The 20,914-nt window shown below is 37.1% G+C and overlaps 1 protein-coding gene across 1 annotated transcript; it reads right to left on the bottom strand.

The window, feature by feature from the left end:
* Positions 1-17,303: 17,303 nt before the first annotated feature.
* On the bottom strand, positions 17,304-17,954 carry LOC118834467 (meiotic nuclear division protein 1 homolog). The gene has a single exon (XM_036741915.1). It carries the CDS (start codon positions 17,936-17,938, stop codon positions 17,321-17,323), a length of 618 nt encoding a protein of 205 aa, XP_036597810.1. The 5' UTR covers positions 17,939-17,954; the 3' UTR covers positions 17,304-17,320.
* Positions 17,955-20,914: the final 2,960 nt, after the last annotated feature.

Here is a 20,914-nt window from a genome sequence, read left to right as displayed (position 1 = left end):
AAATTGGCTCCTTCCCTCAAGGAGCTTCCACAGGAAGAAAAGAGGAAGCAATAACTTAGAGCTGGTGATCAGAGAGTGCTTCAAGCTTCAAGGAGGCATTTCAGCAGAGTCATTGAGGGTAGAAAAAATTTTGGTGGCTAGCAACGAGAGGATAGCTTTCAAGGTAGAGGGAATGACATGAACAAAGTTACAACAGTAAGAAACAAGTGGAAAAGTTGAGGCATATTCAAAGAATGGAAGCTCCTCCAGGAAGGAGACATTTTTGTAACCTCCACAGCACCTGGCACAATGGCACATTTATAAAATGGAGAGGTGATCTTAAGTAGTCTTTAGTACTACATTTGAATAATTCCAGTAATTATATGTAAGGAAGTCAGCATTTAATAACGTTCAAGATACTGAATGGATAGATGATGGAAAAGCAATTATTAAGCATTTACTATATACAAGCATAAGGCAGCTAGGTAGGGAAGTGGATAGAGGGTAGGACTTGGAGTCAGGATGACATGAGTTCAAATTATACCTCAGACACTTAGTACCTCTATGATTTTCACTGTGCCTCAGTTTCCTCTGTAAAGTAGGGATAATAATAGCACCTATCTCACAGGGCTGTTATGAGGATCAAATGAACAAGGTTTTAAAACACTATGTAAATTCTAGTGATGCTTCTGCTGCTGCTGCTACAAGGTTTTGTGCTAAGTGTTGGGATAACATACAGGGAAAGCAGGACTATCCCTTGCTTCAAAGCACTTACATTTTAATAAAGGAAAACAACCTATGTAAGGAAGTAGTGGCTAAGTAAGAGCATTTTAGTCTGGGAAATCTCAGGGATAGTGAGGAGAGTCATCCAGCAATTGATTGCCATGTTCTTTTCAGGAATGCCTGTATTGATTTACTGTGTTCAAGGCTAGAGGTGGAAAGTAGGATGGCATGATATAATGATGGCCTGAATACAAAATGTGGTTCTGAGGTTGGCTGGAAGTGGAAATCAACAATTATTCATTCAATCAATGAACATTTATTAAATACCTACTAAGTGCCAGGCACTGTGCTGGATGCTGGAGATACATGTAGCATGGAGTATACAGGCTGTAGTAGGAGACTAATCTGAAAGGTGGGTTGGAGCCATGTTTTAGGGGTGCTTGAAAGTCATGCCCCTTGATCAGTAAAGTTGAGAAAAAAGGAAAATGTTTAATGTTGGAGGGGTTGTGAGAAATCAAGCACATTAATGCACTATTGGCAAATCTGTGAAGTAGTCTGACTATTTTGGAAAGCAATGGGAAATTAGTTGCCAAACTGTATACCCTCTGACTCAGGATACCACTGAGGATGATACCCCAAAGCGATCAAAGAAAGTCCAGAGAAAAGGTCCTGTTATGTATAAAAATATTTGTAGCAGTTATTTTTATGGTTGCAAGTAACTGGAAGCTCATAAGGTGCCCGTCAATTGGGAAACAGCTGAACAAATTATATTATATGAATATAATTGAATACTGTTGTACTGTGAGAAAAGACAGTTTTAGAAATTCCTGAGAAGATTTGTATGAACTGATTCAGAATGAAATGAGCAGAATAAGGAGAATAATCTATTTGTTTATTTATTAAAATGGCTTTGCATTTTATTAATGAAATGGTACCTACCTATATTTGAAAAATAGTAATCAAGATACAAGGAAGACATTTTTATTCATTCTACAAAAGCCAGATTTATTTATTATTCTGAAATATGTTGCATATTTCGTTAGAGCTTAATAGAGATCAAAAGACAAAACTTTGCGCGAATATGGACTTGAGAACTCTTTGGAATTATTCTAAGACTCTGGTCCTCACTTGGCAACTTGAGAACCCGGGGTCTACATGTACCACACTGACATACAGGAGAAAAATTTAGAAAATAATAACAACATTGTAATGACATTTTTGAAAGACTGAAGTGCTCTTATCAACACAATGACCAATCATGATTCCAAAGGACTGATGATAAAGTATCCTACCTACCTCCTGTCAGAGAGGCGAGGGATTCAGGGTGTAGATTGAGTGATAGTTTTTGGATATGGCCAGTGTGGAACTTTGTTTTGTTTGGCTAAACATATTTGTTACAAGGGTTTAGTTTTTCCTTTACTTTTTCTAGTGGGAAAGGGGCAAGTAGGAGGGAGAGAAAATAGATTTCTGTTAATTGAAAAAAATTAAATCTATAGCAAAAGCAGAGGAACTCAGGCTAGAGAATATGGACTTTATCTTTTAAGAGATGGAGAAACATTAAGCAACAGAGTAACATGGTTAATGAAGAACTTTAGGGAAATTATTTTGTCTGTGAAAGAAAAAGACAAAGGGGAGGGAGACTATTGATATTTCCCCTTCTGTGCTCAGAAGTTCTGGAAAGTTTTCTTGTGTTATTCCTTGCATTATAGTTTTCAAGTTTTTTGATTTGTCATTGTCTTCTGGGAGACTTATCTTTAGGTTATCTCTATACAAACTGTCTTCAAGATCAGTATATTTTGTTTGAATAGAGAACATGTTTTCTTTTAGTGCCATTTTTTGCTTCTCTTCTTCCAGATTGTCCTTTACTTCTTTGTATTTATACTCCTAATCAGTCGTGCATTCTTTTGTTTCTTTGTTAAAACTTGCCATTGGAGATTCAAGTTTTGCTATTCTACTGTACAGGTCATAGATTCTGCTCTCATAATTCTTATTTCTCTTTTGAACCACACAGGAATAGCATGTCACAGTTTCACGTTCTCATCAAATTCCACAGGGTCCCCTGTCTCATTAAACATTCAGTCATTTTCCTTTGTTTTGTAGTATTTATTCATAGAGGATTGAAATCATTTACTAGCTCTGAAGGCCATATTTCCTTTTGATGTTAATGTTTTTCTTGTATTTATCTGTTTATGCCTGAGGTCTTTGAGTTTTCTTCTTCTTGAGGTCTTTGAGTTTTCTTCTTCTTGAGGTCTTTGGTGATTTAAGGCTTTTTTTCTCTTAGTGCTTCCTTTTTCATTCCCTCTCCTCTGATGGTGTTTCTCTTGGAGGTAGAATCTCAGAGTGTCTCAGCCTTCTCCCATGCTGGGCAATTCATGATTCAACAGTCTAGACCTCTGCCCCAAGTGACTTTTGGATGGACAGAACTGTCCCTAACTAGATGTTGGGCTCTTTCCCGTAGTCTTAGTGGAGTCTTGCATAGCCACCTCAACATGGTATCCTGTCCTATTTTCTCTATTCCACAGTTCCCTGGCCCAGCAGTTCACTTTTAGGTGGGTGCTATCATAGTCAGGATTGATTTCTGTCCTTTGAAATTTGGATCTCTGAGGCTCTGGGAGGAAGCAGAGGGGGTTGGTGTGTGGGGTTGAGCTTTTTTTAAAGCTCAGGCATGTATCCTGCCCTTTTCTCTCTTCTTCGCTCTCCCAAAGATATATTTTACAGCACAGAGTGCTGCCATGGTGCTGGCTGTCACAGCCTCAGCAAATTTCTGCAGTTTGGCACTTGGATCTCCACAACACTGGAAAGAGGGAGGAAGGACTAAGTTTCATTTTGTTGAAAGCTATGGGCTGGTTTGGCTAGTGCAGCATGACAGCTGGTGGGTGGTGGGGGACGGGGTGCTGAGTGAGCTTAAGGTAGGTATTAGTTTATGAATTTTTTTTAAACCTTCTTTTTGGGTTCCTCATGTCCTAGATCATGGAGACAGTTGAAATTCCTTTACCTTTGGTACATAATTTCTGTTTTGGAGAGGTTTGAGAGGTTATGAGGATCAGAGAAAGTGTCTAGTCTTCTCTCTTGTTGGTCATACATCCCAGTTTTTTTAACTAAGAATATTATGCAACTTTACAAAATAAAGATGGCTCCTCAACATTAAACTCTAATCCATTTGCATCACTTTGGCTTCTATTTTGATCTTTTTAATTACGCTCACATGTTTTTGTGCTTAGCCATGGTCAGTAGCTACATGCTACTTTGTGTTCTACTTTAACTCAGGATTTATTTCAAGGGAACATTTCCATGTAGTGATATAGTCCACAGAGCCATCCTTTTAAATGGTCAGATAATATTCCATAGTGTTAATTGTGGTAATATAGCAAAATTGCTTGCCCATTCAGGTATTGTGGGACATCGATGCTTTGCTCCTCACATTTTTGTTCATATAAATCATGTTGCTAGGAACTTCACTTTGTCTGAACTTCTTTTCTACCCCCATCCCTGCCATTTTTGGAGCTTCTATTGGGTTTTTTTCTTGTAGTGTATTCCTTAAAAAGATGTTAATAAGTCAAAGGATATGAACCATGCGGTAGCTCCTACTGCTCATTGCTAGGTTACTCTCCAGAAATCTTGCGCTGTCACCGACATGGTTAATTGTACTTATTTCTCTGGGGCTTCTCCAGCATTGGGTTTTGTCCTTTCTATTTAGGTTTGGTAAATTAGTGGGTGTGTGATAGTACCTTAAAGTTTTTTAAATGTGTATTTCTTTAGTTTCTAATGAGTCTGCATATTTTTCATGTTAGAACTCATGGCCTGCTTTTCCCTCAGTGTAAATAATTATTCATCTCCCTTGACCACTTACCTCGGGAAACGTGGGAAGTGACTTGAAGCATTCTAATGTGGGGAAAAGAACACTGGATCTGAAGGAAGAAAGTCTGAGTTGCAATCTCACCTCTTCTCTTAAGAGTTTTAGATTTGCATTCTGAAAGCACACCCTTAGGATGAGAGGAGGATTTAAGGACCAGTGGGCTACTAGAAATGCAGTTTAAAATGCCTCTGAAAGTCCTTCTCACCCCAGACTTAGCCCTTGTTTGACTCTAGTTCATCACTAGTTGCTTCATGAAGTCTTTTTACTTCTTTACCTCCTTCTCCCATGCATTCAAGTAAGATCCTTGAAAGCAGGGACTGTTATTTATTTGTTTTTGTTTTTTTTGGAGGGGGGAAGGCAAGGCAATTGGGGTTAAGCGACTTGCCCAAGGTCACACAGCTAGTAAGTGCGTCAACTGTCTGAGGCTGGATTTGAACTTAGGTCTTCCTGACTCCAGGGCTGGTGCTCTACTCACTGCGCCATCTAGCTGCCCTTGGGGACTGTTATTTAAAAAACAACAACAAAACCTTTGTATCTCTGGCACCTAGCTTTGTGTCTTGCACATTAAATAAGTCCTTTATATATGTTTGTTGAACTCTGACCCCCTGCTGCTACTCCGGAGGGTACCAAATACAGCTACAATATATCAGACACTGAGGGAATAGGCACAAAGATATCCTCTCACCTCTTGGGTCATTGTATCAGGGAAGAAACATAAAGACTCACCCATTTCAGGGTAGCTTCTCTTCAGGAAGCTCAAACAATGTGTGAAAGCCCTTCCTATTCCCTATAGGCTCAATTGAGTCTTATACCCAGTCTATGACCAAGTTAGGTCATTAAAAGGCACCAAATAGGCCAGTCTAATAAACAACAGCAATAGCAGTCACATACCCTTTTCTTTTCCTTAGATATCCCTCTTAATGCTGCACATGCAGCCAGACTGCTCTGGGTCCTCCGCTATCCACTACCCGCAGTGCTGAAACAGCCAGCCACCCTCAACTTTGGTGGCTGTCAGTGGGATTGTGGGGTTGGAATAGATGGTTTCAAATTTAGCGATATTCTGAAGCTCTCACTCCCAGTTCTAAATCCAGGGATCCTAGTTGTATAACTACCCTTCAGTTAAATATTTTTTCATACTTTGAAAGATCTGTTTTCATTGGTGTGGCTATTCCTTTCTCTGATGCAGATCTTCAATGCTTCCCTGCGGATTGCAAACCTCTGCATGAAATATTTGTCACACATATTTTCCACATTCTATTGTTTCCATTTTGATATTAACTTTACTGCATTTTTCTATGTAGATGTTTCATTTTTATGTACTCAAAAAAAGCCATCTTGCCCCTAATGATATCCTTCATTTCTCTGGTAGTCACAAATTCATCTCACCTCCCCAACTGGGATAAATATGTAATTCTATTTTCTTTTCTTTCTCCCTTTTTCTTTTTTGGTAAAGATTGATTTTTCTTTTATGCTTAACTCCTTGGCTTGTCTAAGGTTTGCTGCAGTGTCTGGTGTATGATATGGAACCAAGTTAATTTTTCTCCAGGCTGCTGTCCAGTTTTCCCAACAATCTTTATTAAGTAATGATTCATTCTCCCATCATGGGATTGCTTATGGTTTGTCAAATATTAATTTCTTTTAGTTACTTAAAACCATTTCTGAACTCCAATAATAATAATTGGAATTTATGTAATATTTTAAACTTTACAAAATATTTAATACACATTATTTCATTCAACCCCCCCCCCATCACCCCTGTAAGGTAGGTACAAAAGGTATTATTATCCTCATTTTACACCAGAAGAAACTGAAGATGAGGAAGATTAAGTGTTCTTTCTAGGATCAGGTAGCTAATAAGTGCCAGAGTCTATCCTGCTCCATTTCCTCCCATTTTTATGCTTTGGTTTGACATCACTCATATAGTTTTAATAATTGTTATTTTATGGTATATTTAAAAATCTGTTATGTAACTGCTTGTTTTATTTCTTAAGTTCAAAATAAAATAAAAAATAAAAATTTGGAATGGTAACTCACCATCATTACTTCTTAAAAATATAATCATTGTTATCCTTGTCTATTTTTCCAAAAAGTTTTTAGAATCATTTTTGTCAAGATTTATAGAATATTCCATGGGAATTTTCATGGGTCTTGCATCAAATCTATGTATGTACTTCAGGAGATTGTTACTTTTGTTGGCTTTAGATTTCTCAAGTGGGAACAAGGTATACAGTCTCTTATCCACAACTTCTTTTGTTTCTTCCATTGGAATTTCATAATTTTCTTTCAAGAAATCTCTTGTATCCCAAGTTAGGTTAATATCCAAGTGTTTAATAATGTCTTTACTGTAAATGAAATCTTTCCCCTACTGTATTTTCTAGTGTTGTGTCACTAATATATGGACAGGCAATTGAATTTTTTATCTTTATCTTATATCTTGAATCTCTGCTGAGCTCATTTATTACTGCTAGCAATTTCTTGGTTGATTGCCTTGGTTTCTATGTGTACAATTATGACACTTGCAAAAAGTGATATTTTTTTATTCCTTCCTGTATTTCCTTTCTGTATTTATGTCTTTACCTCTCTAATAGCAATTTTCAGCATTTCTCTTACTACATTAAATAACATTGGTGACAAGGGCATCATTATTTTGTTCTTCCTATAAAGGGCTCTAGTATTTCTCCATTCTGCCTGATAATAGATCTTGGTTTTCAATACACACTGTTTACCATATTAAGAAAGAATGCCTTTATACTTCTCTATTTCAATGGATCTGTGATCTCTCTGATGGGGCTATGCCCTGTTTGGGGCAGTGGTCTGTATCATTCATATCTTTTCATTCTGGATCATGGTCTCCCACTGATGCTTTGTTTCAGAGAGGAGCCACTCAACATGGTGGAGGCAGTCCTCTAGGTCTCTTGAAATTTTGTGGGTTCCAGAAGAACATTTGATCTTCTGTTACCCCTTAAGCTCAGTAAATGGCAAATTTACCTCTTATTTTGATCATATGTTTCCTGGATATCTTTTGCATCATTTCTCCAGTGTAGATCATTATTGAGAATATGCTGCACCTTACTTGCACACACTATACCCCTCTCTATTGCCTTTTGGGCCACCTCAGATGTTGATTCCTTAGAGATTATGATTTTTCCAAAATTCATAAATATTCAGCATTATTGAATGGTGAATATTTATATTCTCAAGATGGGTCTTGGCATGGGGTCCCAATTTAGCATTAACACAGTGTGTAGTTTACTGAGTATAATATACACTTCTCCCTTTTTCCTTTTCAATTCTGGGTGGAACTCAATGCCATTTACAATACTTATTGCTTATGTTCTGGTGCAGTGACTCAATGTACTTGCCTCATGATTTTATGTCATGGTCTGTACAGTAGAAATTTTTCATCCGTTTAGTTTATCAGGTATAGATTCCTAGGGCAATCCCTTTTGAGATTAAGATTTTAGTGTCCCCTCTCCCTAACTATCATATATTTATTCTTTTTTTAGATAATCAAATAATTTTTATTATATTAGCAAAGCCTAGTCATGTGCACCAAAAAACTTTCCACTTTCCCATCTTCCTCTATTTCTGCAAAGAGTGTTTTGTGTTGTTCAGTTACTGAGTTGTGTCCTTCTATCCTACACTAGTTGTATTCATATAAGTGGTGTGTATGTTGATAGGATAAGTACCAGATATTTTATGCATTTTGTATTTATTCTTTATATATGCATGTTCATGTTATTTCTCCTGACAGAATATAAACTCCTTGAAAACTAGGGTTGTTTCATTTTCGTCTTTGTCTCCTCAACATCTAGCAAAGTGCTTGTTACATGGTAGGCACTAGGTAAATGCTTGCTAATTGATTGAATAATCATGGATTTTATTAAGGACATCCTACAATGTTATAGGGCTTGGTGCAATCAGCACAATACTATCTACAAACAAGAACACTTAAAAGATGCTGGAATCCCATTTGGACCTTACTCAAGATATCTTTTATAATGATGGCAATCTCCTTTGATGAACATGCATCTGTTTTATGTCCCACTTGATGCTAATAAAGGGTCAATGAACAAAGTTTGTATTGGTCAAAAAATCTTGTATGATCTTAACATATACATGGGAGACTCTTTAGTGGAAAAGGGCATTCAAGGCTATGTTTTTCTCTATTGAGTCAAATGCTTTCTTTTGATAATTAAAAGAAATACAGACAGAAGGAGCTCCTCATATTCCCTGTACTTTCCAGTCAATTGTGTAAAATTCAAGATATGGTCTGTAAAGATATGTTCTGTTGTAAAAGATCATTTAGGAAAGCCTACCTGTTCCCTTCTTATATTTTCATTTAGAATACCCTTAATATGATTATAGATTATTCTTACAAAGAGAGAAACCCCTAGGAATATGTGGTATTTTTAATTGATGTTACCTCATTTGCCTTTGATTGTCCAATATTTTTCCCATTCTTTTGATATCTTTACCTTCCTAAGATAGCTCATAAATCGATCCCTTAATGCTTCTAAGATTGTCTTTCTTCCAAATTTTGTCAGTGTGTACTTGGCCCAGTCCAGTAACTTCTTCAGATTTTGTCCTCCTTAGCATTATTCTTGCTTCTTCAGTTCACACATTGGGGACTGAAGGGTTTGAGACCAAATGTAGTATTACCTCTGCCAGTGAAAATGAAAAAAAGTCACCAAGAGTTATCCTCCCCTTGCTTCCACATTTCATGCCTGCTTATTGCCTTTGTGCCAGTTTCATTAGTGAATACTTCTGTGATATGTAAAATGGTGGGGTTGAACTTGATGGCTCGAAAGTCCCTTCCACCTCAAAAGCCATGCTTCTATGATATAACCAACCCTTTGAGGTCTCACACCAAACTTTCTGTACATTTGTTCTTACTTATACTGCTCCACAATGTTTTCTATGACAATACCACACATAATCCATTGCCATCCTCCCCTATAGTGTTTTTGCAAATAAGTTTGCATTTTAAGCAGGTGTTGCCTTTGGGCTATGTGGTAGAAAACAAGAGTCTGACTTTATAATGACCCACTCTGTGCCAAATCACCACTGTAATCATCAGCCCCACCAGGCTGTCAGAACTAAAAGGGATCTGGAGCCTTGGAGTCAGAGGTAGCAGGGACTGCTATTGAGGGGAAAATCCCTCCATCCAAGAACCTATGCAGATCCAGCAGAAATCTCAAGCCTTAGCAGGCTAGAGGTACTAGAGAAGAGATTCTTAACCATTTTTGTGTTATGCAACTCCTTGACAGCTTGGGAAAGACTCCTCAGAATAATGTTTTTAAATGTATAAAATAAAGCATATAGGATTATAAAAGAATTGAACTATATTGAAATAAAGATGTAACTTTTCTCCATCCAAGTTCATTGACTTCCTGAAATCTGTCCCTTTGGGAGTTCATGGATCCTGGATTAATAACCCCTATTCTAGAGATTCTGCACTTATAAAATGCAGGGATATAAAGGGCAGGTTATTTTCAGGTTTTGCCTCCCTTTTTGCCAACTTGGGATAATGCTGTACAGAGTGATCTCAGTGTGGGTTCAGAAGACCTGAATGCTATTTACTGACTTAGACATCTCTGCTATCTTCTCCACAAACACATGTAATTCTTCTGTGATTGGAATAGCCAGCTATGACACAACAGGCTTATGTTAATACTATGATTAGTCACTGCATGTGCTTAAAGGGTAGATGACCTGGTTAGCTGGTTTCATCCTTCTTTCTTTAAGTGCAAAAATTTCTAGCCCCTGTTCCTCTTATTCTTGTGATTGAGAGTGTCTGTTGATGAGAAAAAAAATTTCCTCCCTGAATTCTCATCACCTCTGATCTACCCCTTTATAGCCCATAGCTCAGGAACCCTCAATCCTTCATCCTAAATCTCTCCATCTAGGATGGATACCCTAGAGGCAGGTAGATGGTGCAAGTGGTTAGAGAGTGGAGTCAGGAAGACCTGAGTTTGAGTCTGACCTCAGAAACTTACTGGCTGTGTGACTCTGGGCACTTAAATCTTTGTTTGCCTCAGTTTTCTCAAATGTAAAATAGGGATGATAATAATAGCATCTATCTCCCATGGTTGTTCTAAGGATCAAATGAGATAGCATTTTGCAAAGCATTTAGCACATAGGTACTTAATAAATGTTTCCTTCATTCCTTCTTTCTTTTCTTCCTTCCTTCTTTCCTTCCCTTTCCTTTTCTTCTCTCTCCTTTCCTTTTCCTTCCTTCCTTCCTTCCTTCCTTCCTTCCTTCCTTCCTTCCTTCCTTCCTTCCTTCCTTCCTTCCTTCCTTCCTTCTTTCCATCTTATACTCTTTCCATCATCTGGTACTCACAAAATTCTGGATTCCCCTGGAAGATACTGTATCCCTATCTGGGTCTCCTCCCAGTAGCCTAGTTGACCACTCCCCTCATGCTATCCAAGATACATTAGGCCAAGAGCAGAAATAGTCATACTCTTCATTCTTTATTGCTACTTCCAGACTGTCTTTTTGCTACCATCATCTAGCAATCTCTCTTCTTTTGATGTTTCCATTTTCTGTTTGTATTATCCAGTCCAGATCCATGTAAAAGCATCTAGGTTTTTTCCCCTTCCCTTCTCCAATTAGTTTTTAATCTTTACTTCAAAGTCTCTTTATTGGATATAATTTATTGCATTTTGGTCAGTAAAAGATGCATTTACTATTTTTGCTTTTTTGCATTTGGTTGTGAGGTGCTTATGCCCTAATGCAAGGTCAGTTGTCTTGTGAAGGTGCCATATACAGCTGAGAAATAGGTAGACTTCTTTCTATTCCCATTTAATATTCTCCAGAGGTCTGTCACCTCTAATTTTTTTTAACATTTTATTCAGATCCTTAACTTCTTTCTTATTTTTTTGGTTAGATTTATCTAGGTCTGAGAGATGTAAATTGAGGTCCCCCACCATTGTAATTTTTCTTTTTCTCCTATAATTGATTTAACTTTTCCTTTAAGAACTTAATGCTATACCATTTAGTGTATACATGTTTAGTATTGATATTAACTCATTGTCTTTTATATCTTTTAGCAAAATATAGTTTACTTATCTCTTTTAATTAGGTTCTTCTTCCTTTCTCAAGAGAAGCCTTATTTAACCAACAGCCTTCCTCTACATTGCAACCACTGCCTACCTGGGGACTGCAATACACACACACACACACATACACATATATATACATATGTGATGTTCACTCAAAAACCTTGACCTGTTAATTTATCAAATTCCTCAATTTCCATGATCTAGACTTCATTTCATCTCACATACTCGCTGGGATTGTCATATCTTAGATTTCATCATCACCTATAACTGTGTTATATCAATTCACTGATCTTAACTACCTATTCTTCTCTATCTCCTTCTGCCTTACTCTTACTATACTGATTTTTTATTATCATTGTGCTTTCCTGTACTTTCACTCCTTGTTTTTACTTCACATCAGTTCAGCTCAATAAGCATTTATTAAGCACCTACTATGTGCTAGGCACTGTCCTAGGTGCCAGGGGTACAAAGACAAGAAATGAAATAGTCCTTATTTTTCAGGAGTATACATTCTACTTGAGCACAAGAAAACATATACAGATAAGAAAATATAAAATATATATTTAGTACCTGGGACCTTCTTCCCTTTGGACCCCAAGTTAGCTAATCCAGGTTATAGGTATTTTGTGAGTCCGAATCTACTCCAAACTATAGCTTCATATGTCTCCATCAATATATTTAATTTTAGCCTCATATCTAAAATAAACAGGGAACTGAGCCAAATATATAGGAATACAAGTCATTCCCCAATTGAGAAATGGTCAAAGGATATGAACAGGCAGTTTTCAGAGGAAGAAATTAAAGATATCTATAGGCATATGAAAAAATACTTGAAATCACTACTGATTAGAGAAATGCAAATCAAAACAACTCTTAGATGCCACATATCTCCTGTCAGATTGGCTAAAATAACAAAACAGGAAAATGATAAATGCTGGAGAGGATGTGGGAAAATTGGAACATTGTTACATTGCTGGTGGAGTTGTGAACTGATCCAGCCATTTTGGAGAGCAATTTGGAACTATGCCCAAAAGGCTATAAAAATGTTCATACCCTTTGACTCAACAATACCACTTCTAGGATTGTATCCCAAAGAGATCACACAAGTGGGAAAAGGACCCATATGTACAAAAATATTTATAGCGGCTCTTTTTGTGGTAGCTAAGAATTGGAAATCAAAGGGATGCCCATCAATTGAGAATGGCTGAACAAGCTGTGGTATATGAAGGTAATGGAATACTATTATGCTATAAGAAATGGGAATGATACGGACTTCATAACAACCTGGAAAAACCTACACGACATGATGCTGAGTGAGTGGAGCAGAGTCAGGAGAACATTGTACACAACCACAGATATATGGATTATGTGAGGACTAATCCTGATAGACTTTGCTCTTCTCAGCAACACAAGGTGCAAAGACAACTCCCTAGGACTCACGATGGAGAATGCTATCTACATCCAGAGAAAGAACTATGAAGTATGAATGCAGATTGAGGCACACTTCATGCTTGCCTTCCCCGCCCCTTTTTATTCTCTCTCTTTTGTTTTTGTTTTTGGGTTGGTTTTTTTTTTTTGGTTCTGTTTCTTCTTTCTCATGATTCATTCCATTCGTCATAATTCTTCTCCACAACTTGACATGTGTATAAATTAATTCAATGCGAAGTTAACCGTGGAAGTTATGTGGGATTCCATGCCATCTTCGGGGGGAGGAGGGAGGGAAGAAAATCTGGAACTCAAAATTATGTAGAACCGAGTGTTGTAAACTAAAACTAAAACTAACTAACTAACTAAATAAATAAATAAAATTTAAAAATATATACTTAATTTTATTAGTCAGCCAAAGACACGCTTATTAAAAATAAGATATATAATTAAATATCAGTATCAATTAATAAGAATTTTTAAAATGTGAAGCATGAAAGGGACAGGTTCAAGGGAGAAAACTGAATAAAGGGGGACAGGATAGGAGGAGGCAAAATATAGTTAGTCTTTCACAACAAGAGTATTGTGGAAGGATTTTTCATAATGATACATGTGTGGCCAATGTTGAATTGCTTGCCTTCTTAGGGAGGATGGGTGGGGAGGGAAGAGGGGAGAGAATTTGGAACTCAAAGTTTTAAAAGCATATGTTAAAAAAAAGTTGTTTTTGCATGCAACTGGGAAATAAGATATACAGGCAATGGGGCATAGAAATCTATCTTGCCCTACAAGAAAGTAAGGGAAAAGGGGATGGGGGGGATGGAGTGACAGAAGGGAGGGCTGACTGGGGAATGGGGCAATCAGAATATATTCCATCTTGGAGTGGGGGGGAGGGTAGAAATGGGGAGAAAATTTGTAACTCAAAATCTTGTGGAAATCGATGCTGAAAACTAAAAATATTAAATAAATAATAAAAAAATGTGAAGCACTATACAGACACTGAGGACACAAGTACAAAGAATGATATAAAATCAAGTAACAGCAAAACATTTTTCTGTAGACCTTGAGGCTACTTCCCCACAAATACATACACACTCAGTGGGAATAATGAATATTCATAAGGATTTTGAATGGGGCATCTAAAAGTGGGCAACAGGAGTAACCAGGGCACCATGAAGGTGTTCACACACAAAGTACACATGTGATCAGTGCATACACATAGGCAATACAACTCTAGTGTTGTAAGGCTGCTTATGTCTTCCATTGGTTTTATTGTAGTGCTCTCTTTTGGACCTGCTTCCCATTAGTCGTTGTCTTCTACTGATCCCTTCCAGGCATTGTATTCAGCTACTACCCACTGAACACCTTTGTTCTTCTAGCTAGTATTTAATTATCCAGCTATCTATGGTTAGTCAGCCTCTCCCATGAAGGGAGAGTTACAACTCATTCACTGGCTCTTTTAGAAACCTCAGTCATTTACTAGGGAGAGCTATGGTTAGTAAGCCTCTTCCATAAACAGAAAGCAGCTTTTTCAACTGCTCTTTCAGCCTCCTGCTGTACCTCAACTTGAGTGCAATCTTCAGGCATATCTGCTCCTCTGTCCTCCATCTGTTGGAGGTATCTTTACTAGTAATCTTCTCCCCTTCAGGGAAGGCTGTAGCTCTCTTTAGTCAATATTCTTGGCCGATATCTCAGAGACGTTTTTCATTTTTTTCCTCAGATGGCCTTCTCAGTCGATATCTGAGGTTCTCTTTACCTTTTTCCGTCAACACTCTCAGACAGTGGCTGCTTCTCTGTGGCTGCCCCAGAACATATATCAATCTAGGCTGCTATGAACCTACCCTTTGAATTCTTCTGTGTTAGCTGTCTTGTCACTTACTCTTTCCCTTGAGTCTTTCAGTTCAACTGTCACCTAATGGTTAGACATCCATTTTGGTTCTTGGGTCTTTCCATACCCCTTGCCTTTGGTAAATATCCCTAGGACTCAACTTTCTCCAATAGAAAGTTACTGAGTGACATGGTGGTAAGGAAGCTCTTTCAATTCATCCTCCCTCTTCAATTCATACTCCCTCTGTTCTATGCAAATAGTAAGGTTCTGCTGTCTAGAGAAGGATGAAAGGCTGTTAACATTCATATTTGTGCCACTTTACACAGCAAGGCCTCATAGCCTCATTTTTCCTTAGGTCTCTCCGGTAAATGCATTGTAACTTTAGGGGAGGGGAGTGCATCTGCAAATGGGAAGGGGATCAGTAAAGGCCCTGTTTGGGGGGTAGTACTTGAGCTGAGCCTTGAAGAGAGCTCATCTCCATTCATAAGGCCATTACCCTAATTAAATCCCTCATCTTGTCTCACTTGGATTGTTGCAAAAACTTCCTAATTGGTCTCCTTGCCTTCAGCATCGCCCCTCTGTAGCCTGTCTTCCCCAGAGTTGCCAAATTGATATTCCTCAAAAATAAAACAAACCAAACAAACAATCTAAAGAGAACTGTCAGCCCTGCTCAAACATCTACAGTGGCTCCCTATTGCCTCAAGGATAAAATGCAAACTCCTCAACCTAACATTTAAAGGCTGCCACAATATGTCTCCCCTGTTTCTGTACTTATTTTTTCCAATAAGCCTTTCCAGACTTATTCTATATTACTCACATTAGTTTGCTCTATATTCTAACCAAATAAGTTTATGAGCTGTTTCTCAAATTTGATATTGCATCCCTGTTTTTTTTGTGCCTCTTCACAGGCTGTTACCAGTCTGGAATGCCCTCCAGCCTTACTTCTACCTGTTTAGAACTGCTAGTTTTCTTCAAGGCTTAGTTTAGATACCATCTCCTACACAAATTCTTTCCTAATTCACCTTGTTGTTAATACTGTCCCCCTAAATTACCTTTTATTTGCTTATCTGTGTATTCTCTAAGTGGAATGAAGCTTCTGGGGTAGGGGCTGTTTCATTTTTGTCTTTGTCTCTATACACACCACATTGCCTTGTACTTGGCAGGCACTACATACTTATTTGTTGAATTTGAATTAAATTGAGTTTGCTCTCTATGGAGGACCTGTAAGTTGTTCTTCCATCTAGCTGCAAGTTCCTTTTGTCTTCTAGTTTTATTTTATCAAAAGAATACCAATATTGATGTAGCGCATTTCTTCCAATAATATGTCTATTTGCGGTTCACTGCACAAAGATCTCATCTTAGAAAAATTAATGTTTATAGATGGTCTAAAAACTGCATGAGTCTTGGCATCCTTTCTCCCCCCTTTCCACCACTTAGTCTTTGTCTCAGAAGAAATGAGAGGAGGCTATGCAGGACCAATAGCAATTTTCAAAATTTCTCTTTGTGTCATGACTTGCTGTGGCCACTGTCAGCCTTTTGATGTTGACCTTCATCATCCTTAACTGGGCTGCCCATGGAGAGCAAGAGACTGTGTTAATTTTATATTACTTCAATAACTTTCATATATAATGTTTTTAGAATTTTAATCAAGAAAATGTTGATTTTTAAAAAACCAATTTCTTGATGTGTATTAGGATAATTATATATCAGTTCCTGGAGTAGAAAAGAGAGAACTGGGCTTGTAATCAGAAGCCATGAATTTGAGTCCTAATTTTGCCACCTCTAAGCTATATGAACTTGGGTAAATAACAACTTCATTTGTAAAATGGAGATATTAATATTTGACATACCTACCTTACAGAGATTTTTACAGGATAAGGACTTTGAGAACCTTAAGGCACCACATGACTGTGTGCTGATGTTGTAATTCCCTCCTTCACAGAGTTCTGAAGATCAAATTAAATAAAGGATGAAAGCATTATAAAAAATGTAAGTATAATTAGTAGTACTCAGAATGCTTTCTTCTCAAGGCTGTTGTGAAGAAAAGATTTTGCAAATTTTAAAGCACTATATAAATCCAAATTAGTAGTAGTAGTATTAAGTTTGATAAAATTTTTTTTTTTAACTTGACTGGAATTTTCTTATTTTATTGAATAGTGCATGGCTGAAGATACAGGAGAATTATATAATCAAAGCTGGAAGGCTAAAACCAAAGGTTATCTAGGGAATCTCTTGCCTCATTTTTAAGACCTTCAAGGGGTATTTACTACTCCCAAGGCAGATTATTGTACTTATTTTAATATAAAAGGGAAGAACACAAGGAATTTATGCTTTATTAAAGAATTCAAATAAAAAAATAGTTGCAAATACATGACATTTTGATAATCCTGAAAGGACAATATTAATACACACATATACACACAAGTAATCTAGAACAGGGTGTTTTAGTCTATGTAGTCAAAGTCTTCAGGAATTCCAAAGTTTTTATCAATTTTACTTTCTTCAAATCCAAATTTCCTTTTGGCCCAAGATTTTATAGCAAATATGTTATCAGTCCATCTGTTAGCAGCATCCTTGGCTACTTTATTTGCTTGCCGTATTTCTTCTACAACTTCAGGATCACATTCTTTGTATTTTTCTAATTCAGCCTTTAGCTGCTCCTTCTGCTGCTGGAGGGAAGCAATCTCCTTCAAAAGTGAGGCACGTTCTTCCGTATCTTCCCGGCCAATTTTGGCTCTCTTGATGCTTTGTTGTAGATTCTCTTTCTTCTGATTCCCCTCTGAAAACTGAGTTGACAATGTCTCCAGTTTTCGTTTCCTGGCATGCAATGCTTTGCTTGGAAAAGCCCAGAAATAATTAGATGTCCCAATTCTCTCAGAGTCCACCATACCATCATCAACGAGGCTTTGCAGTACCTCCTTTACTGACATAGCAGTAATTCCTTTCTCTCTGGGAGCAATCTTCTCCATATCTTTCAACTGAAATACATCTTTCGTCTCAAAAAAGATCTCCATCATACGAGTTCTCTTCTCTTCTGCACTCAATCCTTTTTTCTTCGACATGGCTGTGGCGGAGGGGCTCCCGGGCGGGAGAAGCGGCGGCGGGAGGCGGAGCGGAGGACGGAGGCGCGGGTTTGATTTTGGCCAGTTTGATAAAATTTTATTGAAGATTTTTCCATCTATGTTCATGAGGGAGATTTTGTTTTGTGGTAATTTCCTTGTCAGGTTTGGAGATGAAAACATAATTTGCCACATGAAATGAGTTGGCTATCTTGCTATTCTTTTCTATATATTTATAATATAGGGATTATTTATCTTTTTAAGTCTTGAAAAGTTCTTTAGTTAATCAGTTGGGACCAATTGCCTTTTTGGAAGGTAAATATTCAATAACTTTGCCTATTTCTTTCTCTGCTTTTGTTTTATTTAAGTCTCCTATTTCGTATTGTGTCAGTTTGGGCATTATTGTGTTTTTGTAGGTAGCTATTTCTATTTGGTTAGTAAATGCTTTAACATATAGCTGAAGACACCATTTCCCAATTTATCTCTCTTTTACATTAGCTGTTCTATTCTCCTTACCATTCTCAACTTTATTTAGTTTTTTTCTTCTTTTTGATAAGTTTGTTTATCAATTTTGTTAAGTCTTTCCAAGATTAAACTCTTCCTTTTGTTTATTGATTCTCTTATTTTCTCTCTACTTCATTCTGCTTAGTTTTGTTATTTCCCTTTTGATTTACTATTTTGTTCTCTTTTAAAATGAGTCAAGTGGAGAGAATTCATTATATATGGTATAATGGGGAAACGGTACCAATTTAGGAATCAGGACAAGCATCTCAATACTAACCTGTGACCTTGAGCAAATCAGGTTAACCCTCTGGCCCTCAGTTTCCTCATCTGTGAAATGAAAGAGTTGAGTTAGATGATTTCCAAGGTTCCACCTTATGGCTCTGCTTTTCTGGGATCCTAGTGATTCTAGAATTTTATGGGCTTTTTCTTTCTTAGCAATGTTGGCCTTTTAGAACAATACATTTTCCTCTAAGGACTGCTCTGACAGCTTCCCATAAATTTTGATATGTTGTATTTATGTTTTCATTGTTTCAAAAGTATCCTGTTAGTGTTTTCTGGATTTCCTCACAACCTAGGCATTATTTAAGAGGGTATTTTTTACTTAAATTTTCCTGTGGCCGAGTACCTTTTAAATTCTGTTCTCATTATTCATTTCTGAGTTTATTGCACTGTGGTCTGAGAACATGATATGTAGAACGTTACGTCTTTTTTATTTACTAAGAGTGTCTTTTGTTTCCTAGTATATGATTATTTTATTGTGTGTGAATGTCCAATGTGTGATTGGAAAGAAAATGCCTTTTCTTGTTGTTATAGTAAGTCTTTATCATATCAGTTAATTCTCCGTTATTTATTATATTATTTAGCTCTATAGTTTCTTCATTAATCCTTTATCTGTTGTATCTATCACAGTCTGATAAAAGTCTGTTGACACTGTTGATTATAAATATCTTTCTATTTCTTCTTTCCTTTCTAGGGTTTTGATTATATTTTTGTTTTTACATGTTCATTATTTACATTATTATTTTTTTAACCAGCATGTAATGAACTTGTTTTACCTACCTAATGCACTGAGTCCCAGCTATACCACTTGCTAGTTGTATGACCCTGGGTATGTCCCTGAGTCTCTCTGAGCCTTAGTTCATTGGTAAAAATTGTGAGATTTGTAAAATAAAGCTAACAACCCTTGCAAAACCTCCCTCTTGGGGATTTGTAAATGACAAAACATGATATAAATGTTATTCTCATCATCATCATTGTTGTTGTGTTATTGTCATTGTTTTAGGCTATGCTATATGTTTATCTGACACTATCATAATGACCCTTTCTGTATTTACATAGGCATGATAGACATTAGACCAATGATTAATTTTTGGTCTGTTTGTAGCCTTGATTTTTTTGTGTTTCTTTTAAGCAATGCTTGTTAAAGATTGATGTTTTAAAAATTCTATTGATAGATTTTGTTTTTACATCACCTGTATTTCCCATGGTATCTTTTCCTTTACCCACTCTGAGAGAATAATGCCTTGTAAGAAAGAATAAATAAGAGGGGAAAAGTTGTATATTACTTTGTAATTCAGTCACCTTTAAAAAGGGGGATTTTAGACCATTTATATTTAAAATTGTAATTGCTCTATTTATATTGTCTCTCATTGCCCTGTTGGTATATCTTTGTTGTTCTTTATTTTTGCTTTTGTGTTCTTCATTTTGTCAGCTGTGTGGAAGATGTAGTTTAGCTTCTTGGGTTAGCCTCAACTTCCCATATCTACTCACACTTCATCATATTGTCTTATTAGACTGATATCCTTTTAATAAATCCTGCATGTAAGGGAGGGGGCAGAACCTCCTCCCCCAATTAGTGTAATCACAGACCAGCAAGGTGATCACAGATGTTAAACATAAGGGTGGGCATATGGGATGAGGTTTAAATAGGTAAACTAGATGCATTTCCATCTTGTGATCTTTGATTTTGTCAAGAAGTGAATGGCTCATTGGCTATGCAGGGGGGCTGGCCATGCTTCTGGGAGGGGGTGTCTTTAAATAGTTGTAGTAATTTCAGCAATTTGACAGTTGGAGATTTGGAGCCAAAATGTAGAGGAAATGAACAGGATCCTAAGAGGGAGTCACTTTTGGGGGGAGGGAAAGCGCTTTTTCTCCTCTCCTACCATTAGCTATGTTATAAGAAGTACTAGACTAGTAGCAGACTACTGCTCCTACCTGGCAGAGAGGTATACTGGTAGGTATAGGATATACCGATATATAGATATATATATATATATATATGATAGATAGTAATGCAGAGAAAGGAAGTAGCCTCAGGAAGCATGATCCTTGTGATAGAGAGGAGTGATAGTTATGGACTCGAGAAAGAAGCAGACCTTGGGAGCCCACCTAACTGGCACACCCAAAAGAGACAATGTACCCAAGAGCTGTGTGAAGGCTCTATAAAGAGAGAAAGGAATTCCAGTCCTTGTGGTG

Source organism: Trichosurus vulpecula, chromosome 1, assembly GCF_011100635.1.
Source record: "Trichosurus vulpecula isolate mTriVul1 chromosome 1, mTriVul1.pri, whole genome shotgun sequence".
In the NCBI taxonomy this organism is placed as follows: Eukaryota; Metazoa; Chordata; class Mammalia; order Diprotodontia; family Phalangeridae; genus Trichosurus; species Trichosurus vulpecula.
This window is presented reverse-complemented; position numbering and strand designations above follow the sequence as displayed.